The 13,561-nt window shown below is 42.0% G+C and overlaps 1 protein-coding gene across 1 annotated transcript; it reads right to left on the bottom strand.

Moving 5' to 3' along the window:
* Positions 1–2,074: 2,074 nt before the first annotated feature.
* LOC147164617 (ras-related protein Rap-2a) lies at positions 2,075–13,416 on the bottom strand. Its single transcript, XM_086091314.1, has 2 exons — positions 12,559–13,416; positions 2,075–4,368 (listed from the first exon to the last, which is right to left on the bottom strand). The coding sequence occupies exons 1-2, from the start codon at positions 12,870–12,872 to the stop codon at positions 4,131–4,133; spliced, it is 552 nt and encodes a 183-aa protein (XP_085947440.1). The 5' UTR covers positions 12,873–13,416; the 3' UTR covers positions 2,075–4,130.
* Positions 13,417–13,561: the final 145 nt, after the last annotated feature.

The raw sequence follows: 13,561 nt of genomic DNA, 5'->3' as shown, positions 1-13,561 counted from the left end.
AGGTCTCAGGTAACAACCAATCACAGCTCAGCTTCAGAAAACAGGTGAGCTGTGATTGGTCGTTGGCTGAGACCTGAGCAACGTTGATGTCATCTTTCGTCGACAGCAAGTGTCAAAATGGCCGCACGCTGTGATGGATAAAAAGGGCTGTATTTTTGCTTCAGAAAACAGGTGAGCTGTGATTGGTCGTTGACTGAGCCCTGTGCAATATTGATGTCATCTTCAGTCGACAGCACGTGTCAAAATGGCCGCCCCCGGCTGAATTTTGCTTCACAACTCATATTCCACAAATGTAATATTAATCAGAATGTCATGTTTAGACTAGTGAGGTCACATATAACATATTATTGTCAAGAAATGTTTAAGGTTGACTTCCTCTTTAACTTCAATTGATTACTATTTCGGGGGAATAAAAAAAACCCAAATTGATTGTGTTCGACTTACAACTGTCAAAAGTCCGAAAGATTCAAGTCAGACTTTCAAGGTCTATGGCTGACCTTGGACATTCACATGTTGCTTTATCTCTATAATGAAAGCAAGATATGAATAAATTCAATATTCAAAGACATATTCCATACTCATTAAGAACAAAGCTTATTCGAAACAGCCAAAGACGAATCAGCCGTGATGGACGTGTCCCCCGTTTGCTCTCCAATCTTTGAGGAAAGGACAAGAAGTAGTTGAAAAGTCATCGTGGCTGGCCATGCTATGTCTGGGATATAATTGTCAAAGTTGGAATGCAGCACAGTAGTTATTATACTGTACTTTCACTGCCGCACGTAAAGACGGCGGCTATAAAAAGCAACAGAGCGTGTCTCCGTAAACCGGCCGCGGTTTAAGTCAACAAAGTGAACCGGAAAATGGAAAGAAAGGCGTCCATTCTTGCTACGCTCGAATTGTTTGTGCTCCTTTTAAGCCCTGATGTTGTCTCTTTTTAGCGGAATGACCGAAACTCATTCAGAGCCAGCTTAAACGTCCATTGGGAATATGTGTGTTGCTCCCATTGTGTCATCCTCCAAAAAACAACAAATCATCCCCTTCCTGCTGCAGCCTAAATGTGCCTCCTACTCTGCTTGACCATAAATAAAACAAAATAACAACTAAAAGACACTTTTAGTCTTCATTACAAGCTGCTGGCACTCGACGAAAAAGAAATGCTTACTTTTACAATCAAAATGCTAACATAAATCCTGAAATGCATGATCATATTTGTTTTTCAACATTTCAGTTTTCCTGATTTTTTGGGGAGTGGCTAAAATGGCACCCATTGATGTACTTAGATCCCACTTTATAAAAAGTTGAGCGCATTCATTAGCATCAGTGGTTATCCAGCACAATTTTGAGTTACCTATGTGACCAGATTTTCAAAATTAAAAACCAGGAAGCTACAAATCTTCGTCTGTGAAATTACCTGTAGTTAATGCTAAATGTTATTTTGGGTGACAGTTCAACAGTGCTTAACAAGACAACGCACTCACCATTATCCAACTTTTTTTTGCTGGCTGCGCAGTTTAACTCGCACTGGTCCTGCATCATACCGCGAGAAAAGCTCGACTTATGGTACTTTGACCTATACGTCGGCCGTTTTGTGGTAAACTCCCACGAAAACATGTTTAATGATTAATTGTGAAGCTAAGTATTGATGACATTTAACGTATATGCAGTTAATGATACGGTCAATTTACCTTTGATCTTGATCAGATACTGCAGGCGCTCTGAATCTGAGCAACATCTAAGGCGATGCAAAACCTTTCTATAATATACAATACTGCATAAATAGTGTAAACATGCACTTATCTGACTGATAGTAACACAGAATTAGGCATTGAAGTGTTCACTTGATAGTAGTTGCTGTCAGTGTTGTCTAGCAGGGGGATTATGAGAGCAATGTGCCAAGACCAGATGGAATGAGGAAGCACCTGTGCAATACAAGACAGAGGAAATCAGCATCAAAGGTGTTGCTAGCGCCCACCAACCCCCCCCCCCCTCCCTCCAGCTGGATGACATTTTAAAATGTTAATATAAGAGAATTAAATTCCAAAACACAACCCCTTGCATAAAAAGCTGTCGATCCAAGTGTTGAACACTTTTATTACGCAGGTGTCAAATAGCAACAGAATCAGAGGAGGAATCAAGAGTCATGTAAAAAAAATAATAATAATTGAAATCAACATGGCTACTTACACAAGGAGGGAATCAGAAAAAGTCTGCTTCCTGGTGTAAATCAAGTTGAGACATCGTCCAGGATTCATACCTGCATTTGTTTGTCCTTATATTCTTTCTGCCTTTCCATGTTTTCGCTTTATAATAACACTTGTTAGAGGAGAAGTCAACTCAAAAAAACATCTTGACAATAATATGTTGTATGTAGCCCCACTAGTCTAAATACGTTATTCTGGTTAATATTGCGTTAGTGGAATAGGAGTTAAGCAGCAAAATCCAGCAGTTTTTTATCAACATCAGAAGGTGGCCATTTTGACACTTGCTGTCGAGTGAAAATGACATCACACTTGCTCTTAGGGAACAACCAATCACAGCTCAGCTTCAGAAAACAGGTGAGCTGTGATTGGTCGTTGCGTTGCCTGAGCAAAACAAAACAAGTGGCAAAATGGCCCCACCTAAGATGGATGAAAACAGCTGGGGTTTGTTGCATAACTCATATCCCACAAATGTAATATTAATCAGAATGTTATGTTTAGACTAGTGAGGTCACATATAACATATTGTCAAAAAATGTTTAAGGTTGATTTCCCCTTTAAGCTGGCACTTCCCATAAAAAATATGTACACCACCATCTGAGTTCATCTTTGCATCATATTTGTTAGTATGTCACCATTGGACGAGGAAAAAAACAAAAGTATGATCGCATCTTGACTGACGAGTTGTAGTAAAGTTCTGAACTCCTGTTTCCACGAGCAAATCATTGGTTTAAAAAAAAAATTTGTATTGTTGAATATTATAAACTAATTCTGACAACAGTTCATCAGAAAAAAAAACACAGACTGTTCTGAACGCCTGTATTTTTTATGACAAATTCAAAAAAAAAAAATGTAGTTCTGAACTCGTTTTTTTGAAGACCAACGAGCTGACAACAGCACTGAGGGTTCTGAATCTATTTCCACAACCAATTAATCAAGACAACATAACTGAATATTCTAAGCTCCTTTTTCCACAACCAATTAGTCTAAATATTACTGAATGTTCTTAACTCCTGTTTTCACCACCAAATTATTAAAAAAAATAGCACTCAAAGTTCTGATCTTTCATTTCAATTCGTAGAGACAAAATAACACTGAATGTTCTGAGCTCCTTTTTACGCAACCAATACATTGGCAAAATTAATCACTGGATGTTCAGAACATGCCTAACAGAGATCTGCGGTGATAGAGGCCATTATTTTTCTTAAGACAGCCAACTGATTGAGTGATCAACAACGCCTCTACTGGTTGAAACTAGGTAGTGCACACAATTTTGCGTTACAGAGAAGTGATAGTGAATGATCAATTCATCAATATTTGGAATAATCAAACACTGTCAGCCAAAGCTTCATAAAGACTTAATTTTTAGATGATATATATCTTTTTTTTTTTTTATGTGGAAGACAATGGCGTTTACTGTGTTAAAACGAAAAGAAAAAAAATGAGTGCACCGCTGTTCCTCTCTATTTACAATATTGGAAAAACTAGATAAAATGCTTTCAGGTCACCTCTTTGGTTCAGCCCGGCGATGAGTACAAAAAAACCCTCCCAAAAAGCACTGCACAAAATGTACACAAATCCAAACCTTTGTTCGTATTTGAAGCAAAGGGATGCGAGAAATCAGTTAGTGTTTTGTTGTCACAGTAAATGCATCATCGAAGTAAATCTTAAGAACATCTTTAAAAAAAGTAATAATAATGAAGGTCCCGCGGTGTAATTCTTTGCTGATGACGACTAAAAAAGGTGGAGAGCAACATAAGGCGAGGGTATGTTTTTGTAAAGTTCTCGAATAATGCCACTGTTGATATCAGAGTTAAAATCCATCGTGATCAATCATTTCTTGCCGTGTGTGCGCGCATGTGTGTGAGAGTGGCAAGTGCGTGTCTGTATGTCGCTGCCATAACCTCCAACCTCGCCGCACCCCCCGGCCGGCTATTGTATATTGCAGGACGAGCAGCAGGGGTTGTCCTTGTCTGGCTGGGCGGCGTAGTCCATCTGCCGCACGATCTCGGCGAACAGTTCGTCCACCATGGTTTTGCTTTTGGCCGACGTCTCCATGAAGGGGCAGCCCCACTCCTCGGCCAGCGCCTGGCCCTCGCTGGACGACACCTCCCGCTCGCTCTCCAGGTCCACCTTGTTGCCGACCAGGATGACGGGGACCTTCTCGTACCTGAGGGTTTAAGGTGCATAACGAGAGAGCCGGTTGGTGACAGAAGCGGCAACGGGTTTCCATGTCACGATCCCTGCATATTTCCATTTCATTTTCATCTACTCTTGAATACATTATCCCAAGTGGACTTTAATCTGAACTTTCCTGCTCAGACCCTGCGAGGGGAAGAAGATTTTACAGGATGGATGACGATTAATCACCAGTTCCTCCTACAGCTCATTCTTGCTAAATGTTGCGCTAAACTAGCTACACCGAGGATGGGCATATCATTTGATTAAGTGATCATTAAGAATCCTGCCAGTTGGCCGGAATATATTTAGATTCACTCTCAAATAGTTCCATTTATAAAGAAGAGCAGCATTATGTCAGCGATGAGAACTAAAGCGAAAGCAATTGTTTTTCTCCAGTTTGTCTATATTAAGCCTGTGATAACCGCTCCAGTGTAGGGCTGAACAATTTAGAAAAATAATTACTTTGTGACCCCCCACACCCCCCCCTCAATATTGTGATTGCGATTTCATTATTTTTTTTTCAAAGTCCAATTCCCATGTATTTTTTCAAACAAATACTTGCAATAAATTAATCTGTATTATAATAAATAGGAGATTTACTATACATAAATGTTTGGTTTTATAGGTTGGGCTTATGCAAAAATTAGGGCTAATGAACCATTAATTCATATGGAAGACAGTTTATCTATGTCAAAAGTGTTAACCCCAACTAAACAGTGACTTGCAGTGCTTAAAGAGACAGTGTGTAGAATTTTTCAATGTTCATCCCTCAGAGGCATCATTGCGCGTGTGCTTCAAAAAGCAAGCGCTTCGAACTTAGGTCATTGCATTTTATTAGTTCACCACCAGATGTAACAAAATTCTACTTTAATTGTTCTCAACAACAATTTCACAAAAGTCTACCGTACCAGTGTGGCGTAAACACATCAATCAATTATATCAGATTACAACAAAACTGCAAGCAAATCTGTTGCATTATAAATTCAACTTTTCATGTTTCATGAAACAATATGTAAACATGTGTACTGCACGAGCGGCGCGTTTGGGCCGTTTCCGCCGAGCATTTCTCCACGTCGGCCATTTTGTCTGCATTGGCTGAATTGAACTTTTGGCGCCATCGTGTCAGCGACAGCCAATTGGTGTCGAGATAGTCCACGTCACACAGCAGACAAAAAAGGAGCCAAAAAGGAGATTGCCTGGAGGAAGAAGCGTGGAAGTTGGCTGATCTGGTGAGTTTTTTGTTTGTTTAAATTTCAAAGTGTGATGCAAGCTAGCAATGCTATAATAATGTTAGCACCACCTACCGAAGCGGAAATCCCTCTTCTTCCTCCGTTGCGGCACGGAGCAAAACAAATTCCATTGAGAACCCCGCAGACAAACACGCGCAAGACCGGCGTAGCGTCGCGATATTTTCGGTTCGGTGTGAACGTAGCATTATTTTCTAGACACGTCGAGTTTCCCACCTGTTACCTGTAACTTTGAGCGTGTGTGAATTTGGTGGTACCAACTGCACTGGCATTTTCCCTTGCAAGAATCATGCCTTAAAATCCAAGAATCTGCAGGAGCTTGCCCTTCAATCAGGGTGAAAGTGCCATTTAAGATGCACCCTGCTGTGCTTTTGGTCCAACTCCTAAAATCCTTCAAAAGCTGTTAAAAGGGGCCAGCAATGCCACATCAGGGAACATTAATATCCATCAGCGGATTTCAAACTGCTTGCTTCTCTGTTCTATCTAATAGAGGCACTTATTCAACTTGTGTGGCTCACTGGGGCCTCTTTGCTTCACAAAGACATGTGGCATACAGGAGAGGGGGGCTATATATAGTCATAATAACAGAGGAGGAAAATTGTGCTCCCAGGAGGTGTGAGACTGCGGCTGCCAAAGTTACCGAAGCTCCAAGGGCCTTGGAAAGAAAAAAAGAAGAAAAAAAAGGTGTCGACCATTCTGGGTCTGGACCAGGGAGGCAGTGATACCAGATACTACGTGTAGCTGTCGAGACAGATTTCTTGTAGATGGAAAACAAAATGGAGATATCGAATGAAAATATCATAAAATACCAAATGTTGGTTGTGTTAATGCAGCGACTCCAACACGGTAAACAAAATGTCACGCTTTTAGCCTTGAGCTGGTGAGCCTCAGGGCGGCCACAAGGGTTTACTGTGACTGCCCCGTTCCCGGACGCATCTCATCTATAATGCATGATGCATCAACTCGCGTCGGTCCTGCTGACGGATGCTGCAAGCCGCCGACGGGATCAAGACTCGAGACGATTTTGTATATCTGGGCTCGAACCAACAAGACGAGGCGGGGTTCTGGGTTTCTTCTTCTTCTTCTTGTCAATAGCTATTTTAAGGAGGTTCTGAGTCACAGAATTACAAGCGCCTCTCTCTTTTGGCACATCTAAGATATAATCCAGTGAAGATCAGAGTTATGTCTTTCGTAAACAACCCAAGACAAGATCAAGGGTGGTATTTGAAAACTGGGATTCTCCCATGGCTTTTAAAAACAGCCCTTCCCACTTCCTTCCATGCTTGATGCTACTAACAGATGACGGATATTTTGCCCAACAAAGACATTAGGGTAAACCAATGAGAATTTCCCCTGATACTTAACGGCAAAAATAATCATGGCTTCGACTACGTTTCCATGCAGTTAATAGTCGGGTTAAGGTCAAAAGTCGGGTTTCTGAAACATTCGGTATAACAAGTTTACATGCGTAAAAAGTCAATTGGAATACCCTCATCTAAATGGTGAGGACAACGTAATGATGCAAACAAATGTCATTTCTGCTTCTTATTTTCTATCATCAATCAAATGCATTCATCACACCAATAAAGCAGGTCGTTTTCCTTCTATTTTAACCACACTTCCATCATCACTCCACTATTTTAGGATGACAGACAGAGGTGGGCATTCCGTCAGTACTGTCCGTCACTCATCAGCAAAATGGGCATCCGTCAATCCGCCAGACCTTCCGTCAGTGGTGATGGAATTCCCACCTCTGTTCGTTTACCTCTGCGTGTGTATTTCCGGTGGGTTGCGGTTAGAAAAGGGATAACCCAGGGGTCAAATTTTTCAAAATCCGTATATTGCCAATATTCATGTCTTGAAAGAGTTATTGACTGCATGTAAATGTAGTCAACATCACGGGGACTTATGGAACCCTGACCATACAGTATAGTGCAACCACAGGTTGGCTTAGCCTTCACATTTTGAAATAAACGACATACATAAATGCTTTTTGGAAAGCAGCTGGTAGCTTTCACATTTTTGCCAACACAGCAGGTCGGTGGGCCTCGTGGTTAGCACTTCTGCCTCACATGTCTGAGGTTTGGGGTTCAAATATCAGCTTGGGCCTCCCTGTGTGGAGTTTGCTGTGTTTGTCTGGCTTCTTCCTTCACTCAGCATACTGAAGACCTTACATAACCAATAGACATGATTGTGAGGGTGAAACGATGAATGGACAGTGGACTGGGTCAAAATTTCTTACACTGTTTCAGGACACAATTATTCCTGTAGATGGATCTCTAGGGTAGCCCTGTAATTGAGCAGCTATCAGTACAGGGTGCATCCTACGTCTCAACCAAAGTCCCTTGCCCCTGATAAGCGTTACATTCATATATAATCAACGGTTGGCTCGACGGATGGCGGGTGTTAAGGGTTTCATCATATTTAGTACGCGCCAAAGCTCAATTGCAGTGCAAACATCAAGGTTTATCACTTTATCTCACTTCCTCATCACTCTCTGACCATGGTGCTGTTATTTACATGCCCGGGAAAGCCACCAATCACAGCTTGTCCCTGGGCATGTGGGGTGATTGGGTGCACGGCACGCTCTCGCACCGGATCACATTGTAATCATGTGCGCCCGTAGCCTCCATGACAGCCGCCGCTGACGGAGCGACGGCCTTGACCCGAGCTAATGCAGCCGTGACGGGGACAAGACAAGTCGCAATGACAACACATTGTGGATTTTTTTTTTCAACCACTTTGCTTTTAGTTTTGTCACACGAATGACACTTTGTACATTGCATTACATTCAATGCAACAAATATCTTACACCCTCAACTGGTAGCCAGCCAATCACAGGGCGTGATTCTAGAGTCTTCAATGAACTAAACACGTTTAAAGGGAAGAAGCTGGAGTACCCAGAGAAAACCCACACAAGCACAAAGTGAGGAAGTGCTCCAACACAGAAATGCCAGAGCCAAGATTCGAACCCCTAACCTCAGAACGGTAAAGTAGACGTGCTAACCACAGCGCACCCAGCAATTAAGTAAATTTCCCATAGGTTCCCTTTACACGGATCTTTGTTCAACCCGAGGCTTTTTAAATGCACGTCAAACATCAGAGTGAAGGATGTGTGTAGGCGTGAGTGGCGTGTGAAAATGTGAAAATAAATTTGTGCTGTGACATTAGAGAACAACACCAGACTCTCTCCGGTGGCGCGCGGGGCCAAATCGCGCAACAGTCAGGCTGCAGCTGGAGTGCGAGCGTGCATGTATACATTAGCATATTAAAAACACGCAGGAAATAGGTATCAACACAAGTGGCAGGAAATGCACTGACCTCATTACTTCATTCACGGTTGTGCGAGTGCTTAGAGGATGCACAAAGTTCTAATTAAACACATTGAGTGACTGGTATTTGTGCTTTTGCTCTTGTATTCATTTTCTATACTGCGTATCCTATTCAGGGTCATACCAGGACAAACCTCAACAGACTCGTGCCCCACTTCCACTGCAAGTTACCTCACTACCGCCACTTATCCACTGGCAAAAGAAGGTACTATTTATAGTACATATTCAACCAGGTGAACCACATCTTGCCGCTCATTGGTCGAGCACATTGTCGTCAAAGAGACAAGGCAAGAAATGAGAAGAACAAACGACTACTAACTGAATTAACCTTAGCATACGCTGTTGCTCCACAGTCTCTAATTTGCTGTTGCCGTCCTTTTTTCTTTTTTTTGCTGCCCTCTCTAAAGGCAGATTATTCCAGTCAAGGACCGTCAATGGGTCATTGAGTAAGGGTTAATCCCACATTAGCTAGCAGCGCCCAAATCAGTTATGTGAAGCATTAAACTACAAATTAGGGGTGGCTGTTTGACTAAACTGTCTTGATTGATCATGGGGAAAATTTTAATTTGAGAAGATACAGTTGTTTGGAGGCTAATAGATCAATCTATTTTATAGTGTTGTGGATTGTCAGAGTGGGAAAAAAAGCTATTTTATGTTCCTTCAATCGCAAACCTGCGCAAATGGAGTAGTAAAGTCATAATTAAAGCAAATATTTGTAAGAAAAACACTTCTTGTTCATTGCGTCTCAGTAGCGTCGTAAATTAAGGACCCCCTATAATGAGCCCTATGGGGTACATTAATGTGTATCAATCAATTTTTATAGCGTTGCCGACTGTCGAGAGTAAAATGCTGTAAGCTATTTTATAACCCATCAAGCACACAAACGACGCTTTGCCATAAATTCACATCTCTTGCATTGCGTATGATTAGATTATGTACAGTAAACGTCAGTGTTAGTGCAGAACGTGATATATTTTAGTACGGTAAGTGTAGCCCCTGAGCAGGAAGCACATTTTTTATTTGGGTCTCAACTTGAAAAAAAATAACCCCGGTGTAGATTTACCACCTGTACCCCTACCTATTTCTGTAGTTGTACCCGGGTGTATAATATGTATAATAGCTTGACATTGGGGTGGTAGCCTGACAGAAGATGGAGTCTTACATACAATTTAAACTGCATGGTTCAAGTGACACAATTCATTTTTTTGTCTTAGCAATAAATAAAAAAAAATCACATTTGTCATATTTGTTAAAGCACCCATTAAGATAGTATGAAATTATAAGTATGTTTGGTGAAAACAAATCTTCTTTTTATCTATTTTTCTGGGGCTCCTTTTTGAGCCTCTGTGTCTTTTTGCATTTATTTAATTTAATTTTACTTATGGTCATTTTAAGGAAAAAAATACTATTTTGTGATATTTATTGTTAGAGATCTAAAATTACCTGTATCGAGATACAGATAATTTTTTTTACAAATTTTTGACCATATTGCTCACTTCTAGTCTCGTGTCACTTGAAATCTACATGGATTTAGACAAGTAATTCCCAGACAGTGTCATAGCACATTAGTGTGCCGTGGGAAATTATCCAGTTTCACTTTATTAGGCTGAAAAGATTTCCATGAGTGTTTCCTCAATTCCTGCAAGTATGCCACCTTTTTGGGCCAGATTTCCAATTGAGTAAGTGCATTTGTGAGTTCATTGACAAGAGATCATCACGAGCTGAGAAAGATTCAAAATGTAAAATACAGTATGATTGTGTGCAATAAAAGTTGATAAACAGTCCAAAATTACCCCCCCCCCCCCCAAAAAAAACACACAAAGCATGGATGCAGCCATTCAATCGGAATGGCACATTTCAGGCCCCTTCTGAACCCCTTATTCAGGTGAACCTTACTTTTCACTCCCAGACTGTCAAGTGTGCTTTCTTAACAGCCTGTTAAATAAAACATCTCAACCTACTAACCTGACCCAGGTCCTCCCGCTTTATTGTCTCAAACGGATCCAGTAAAAGTATATTAGATGACAAGCGCCTGCAGTATGTCGCGAATGGCAAACCCGTTGCTTTTCACAATTCACACCCATCCACGCATTTTTTGTGCGCTTTCTGCAACGTTCTAAAATGCCGCCCCAAACGCCCTGCTCCACATAAGGCGCCATGTTAGTCAAAGTGTAGCTAGTCTTGGCCACCTGCTGCGAGCCAGCCGGCGTGATAGCGAACAGCAGCGTGACGGGAGATACCACCAGTGGATGTGTGACAGGTGGGCGAGGCTCCTTGTGGAGTTGAAAAAGAAGGGTCGTCAACTTCTCAAGATAATGCAGAGAAAGTTTTGTATTGCTAATAGCACTGGTGGACGAACAGATGACCAACGTAAATATGGAGGGTGCTAAACTTGGAGCTGCTGTAGAAAACAAATTTGTAGTTGTAGCCAAACTTACTAACAAGCTGTAGAGGTTAATTAGGTGCAAAATTGTTAGCTACAAAAGATAATGCAGTAGAAGAAAATGAAGTTGTAGTTGCAGCAAAAATAATTTGGACATACAAAGTAGGCCGTAAGTTTTCATACACCAAAATAATGTTGTAGTTGCAGCAAAATCACTTGCTATGAAATAAATTATTTGTAGAGTCACAAGTGCTTCATTTGTTCTATAAACACAAGAAGCTTTTGTACCAAATGCCTCACTAAATTAGTTGCAAAAAGGGAATTGTAATCGTAAGGTTAGTGGACAGTAGGAAGTGACAAGATGGTTTTGACCAATCAAAAAGAGTTCATCTTACTTCTCAAAAGTCAAAAGTGGTGTTTTTGGGAGTGTGAAACCGGTTAATGGTATTTCAAGGAATTCAAACAATAAAATAGATTTTATATGGTGGGGATAAAACGCGAAAATCCTAGATAGTTTCTTGGCACAATGATGCCACAGGATAATGGAAAAGCACTACTTTTGTCTAAATGAAGTGCCTCAACTCACTGCAACATTATTAGGCACCAAGATGCCGTACATAACATGGCGCACAGAAACAGCAAGTATAGGAGATTTTCAGCAGACAATCAAATAATCAGGATCATTATCAGACTTTTGCAGAGATTGCTGATGAGCTGATCATTTGATTCAGGTGTGTTGGAGGAGGGAAACATAGGAAAACCGGCTGGATATGGGCTCTTAAGGGACCGGACTTGGAGACCCATGATATACAAGTATCACTGTGTCCAAAATTTAACAAAACAGCTAATAGAACAACAGTCATGCAAAGTGGCGACAAACACCAGCATCCTTGCACATTCAAAATCTAATTACCTGCATGCTATTGCTGTTGATTGTGGAAAGATTTATTTTGAAATGATAGCGTTTGGGGAAAAATAGTACAGTATTATTAGGGTTTAACTAGAAATATAGTTAATGATCAACATGTTTAGGTTAGGAGTGCTCACGATTTGCAAATGTCTGCTATTATTCACAGCAAGTGTCCACTGTCCACCAAAATAGAGCAGCCATGTGTTTCGTGCCTACAGGCCTACTGTATTGAGTCTACAGGCCCACCCCTGCACCATGATGTGACATTTACATGAATTTTACACTTTGACACCAACATTCCACCCACCTTTTAACTCTTATGATCTGGTCTCTCATGGGCTTGATGTCCTGAAAGCTCTGCTGGTTGACCAGGCTGTAGACCAGGATGAAGCCCTGTCCGTTCTTGATATACAGGTCCCGCATGGAGGCGAACTGCTCAGTACCGGCGGTGTCCAGGATCTCCAGGACCGACGGCGAGGAGTCCACCTCGATCTCCTTGCGGTAGAAGTCCTCTATGGTGGGGTCGTACTTCTCAATGAACGTTCCGGTGACGAACTGGACCGTGAGGGCGGACTTGCCAACACCACCGCTGCCCAGGACCACCACTTTGTACTCACGCATCGTTGGATTCAAGTCGAAAAGCAGCTTAAAATCTCACCGTTCACCATTTTGTGTCGGTTGTTGACAATGATAACACGGTCGGTTCGAATCAAAGCACAAAGACCCGGTGCTCCAGCAAGGGCTTCATTGTGGAAATTCCTCCCCCCTCCACCCCAAACAACGCAGGGCCACGCGCCGGCGGCTACACGACCGCCCGTAACATATGAGGGTAACGGAACAAAAACTGTGCTGCTTTTGAAGTGCTTATGCTTGGTCTTTGACACAAAAAACAAACTTGCTCCATGGAGGACGCTGAGGGGGTAAAATGCCTGGACTTGCCCCCCGCCCCCTAAAAAAAAAGAACAAATGTGCGCACGCGCACGCTGAGAAGCAAACCCGGAAATAGCCTCGAACTCTACCCCTACAAATCCACGACGAATTCCGGTTTCTTTAATTCTTTGTCCAACATCTCGGGCATGTATTCATCCCCCGGCTGCTCTCCGGTACAATTCCAGCCGACACAGTGTCGGGTGGCGACCCACTACTGCTGCTTGAGCAACCACCCAATCGTAAATTTCCCTCCCGGCTTCTGTAGCAAAACGACCGCCCACACCTCGTTCTTCCATTTGATTGGCAAGCGAGGCGGACCAATGGCGTACTGTGAAGCCTGCGTACCTTGAATGGGAGCAGAAAGCAGGCTGCCAATGAGA

The sequence above is a fragment of the Leptonotus elevatus genome, chromosome 12 (genome assembly GCF_054856555.1).
Source record: "Leptonotus elevatus isolate MCC_2025b chromosome 12, RoL_Lele_1.0, whole genome shotgun sequence".
NCBI lineage: Eukaryota > Metazoa > Chordata > Actinopteri > Syngnathiformes > Syngnathidae > Leptonotus > Leptonotus elevatus.
The sequence above is the reverse complement of the archived record's forward strand: the minus strand, read 5'-3'. Positions and strand labels throughout refer to the sequence as shown.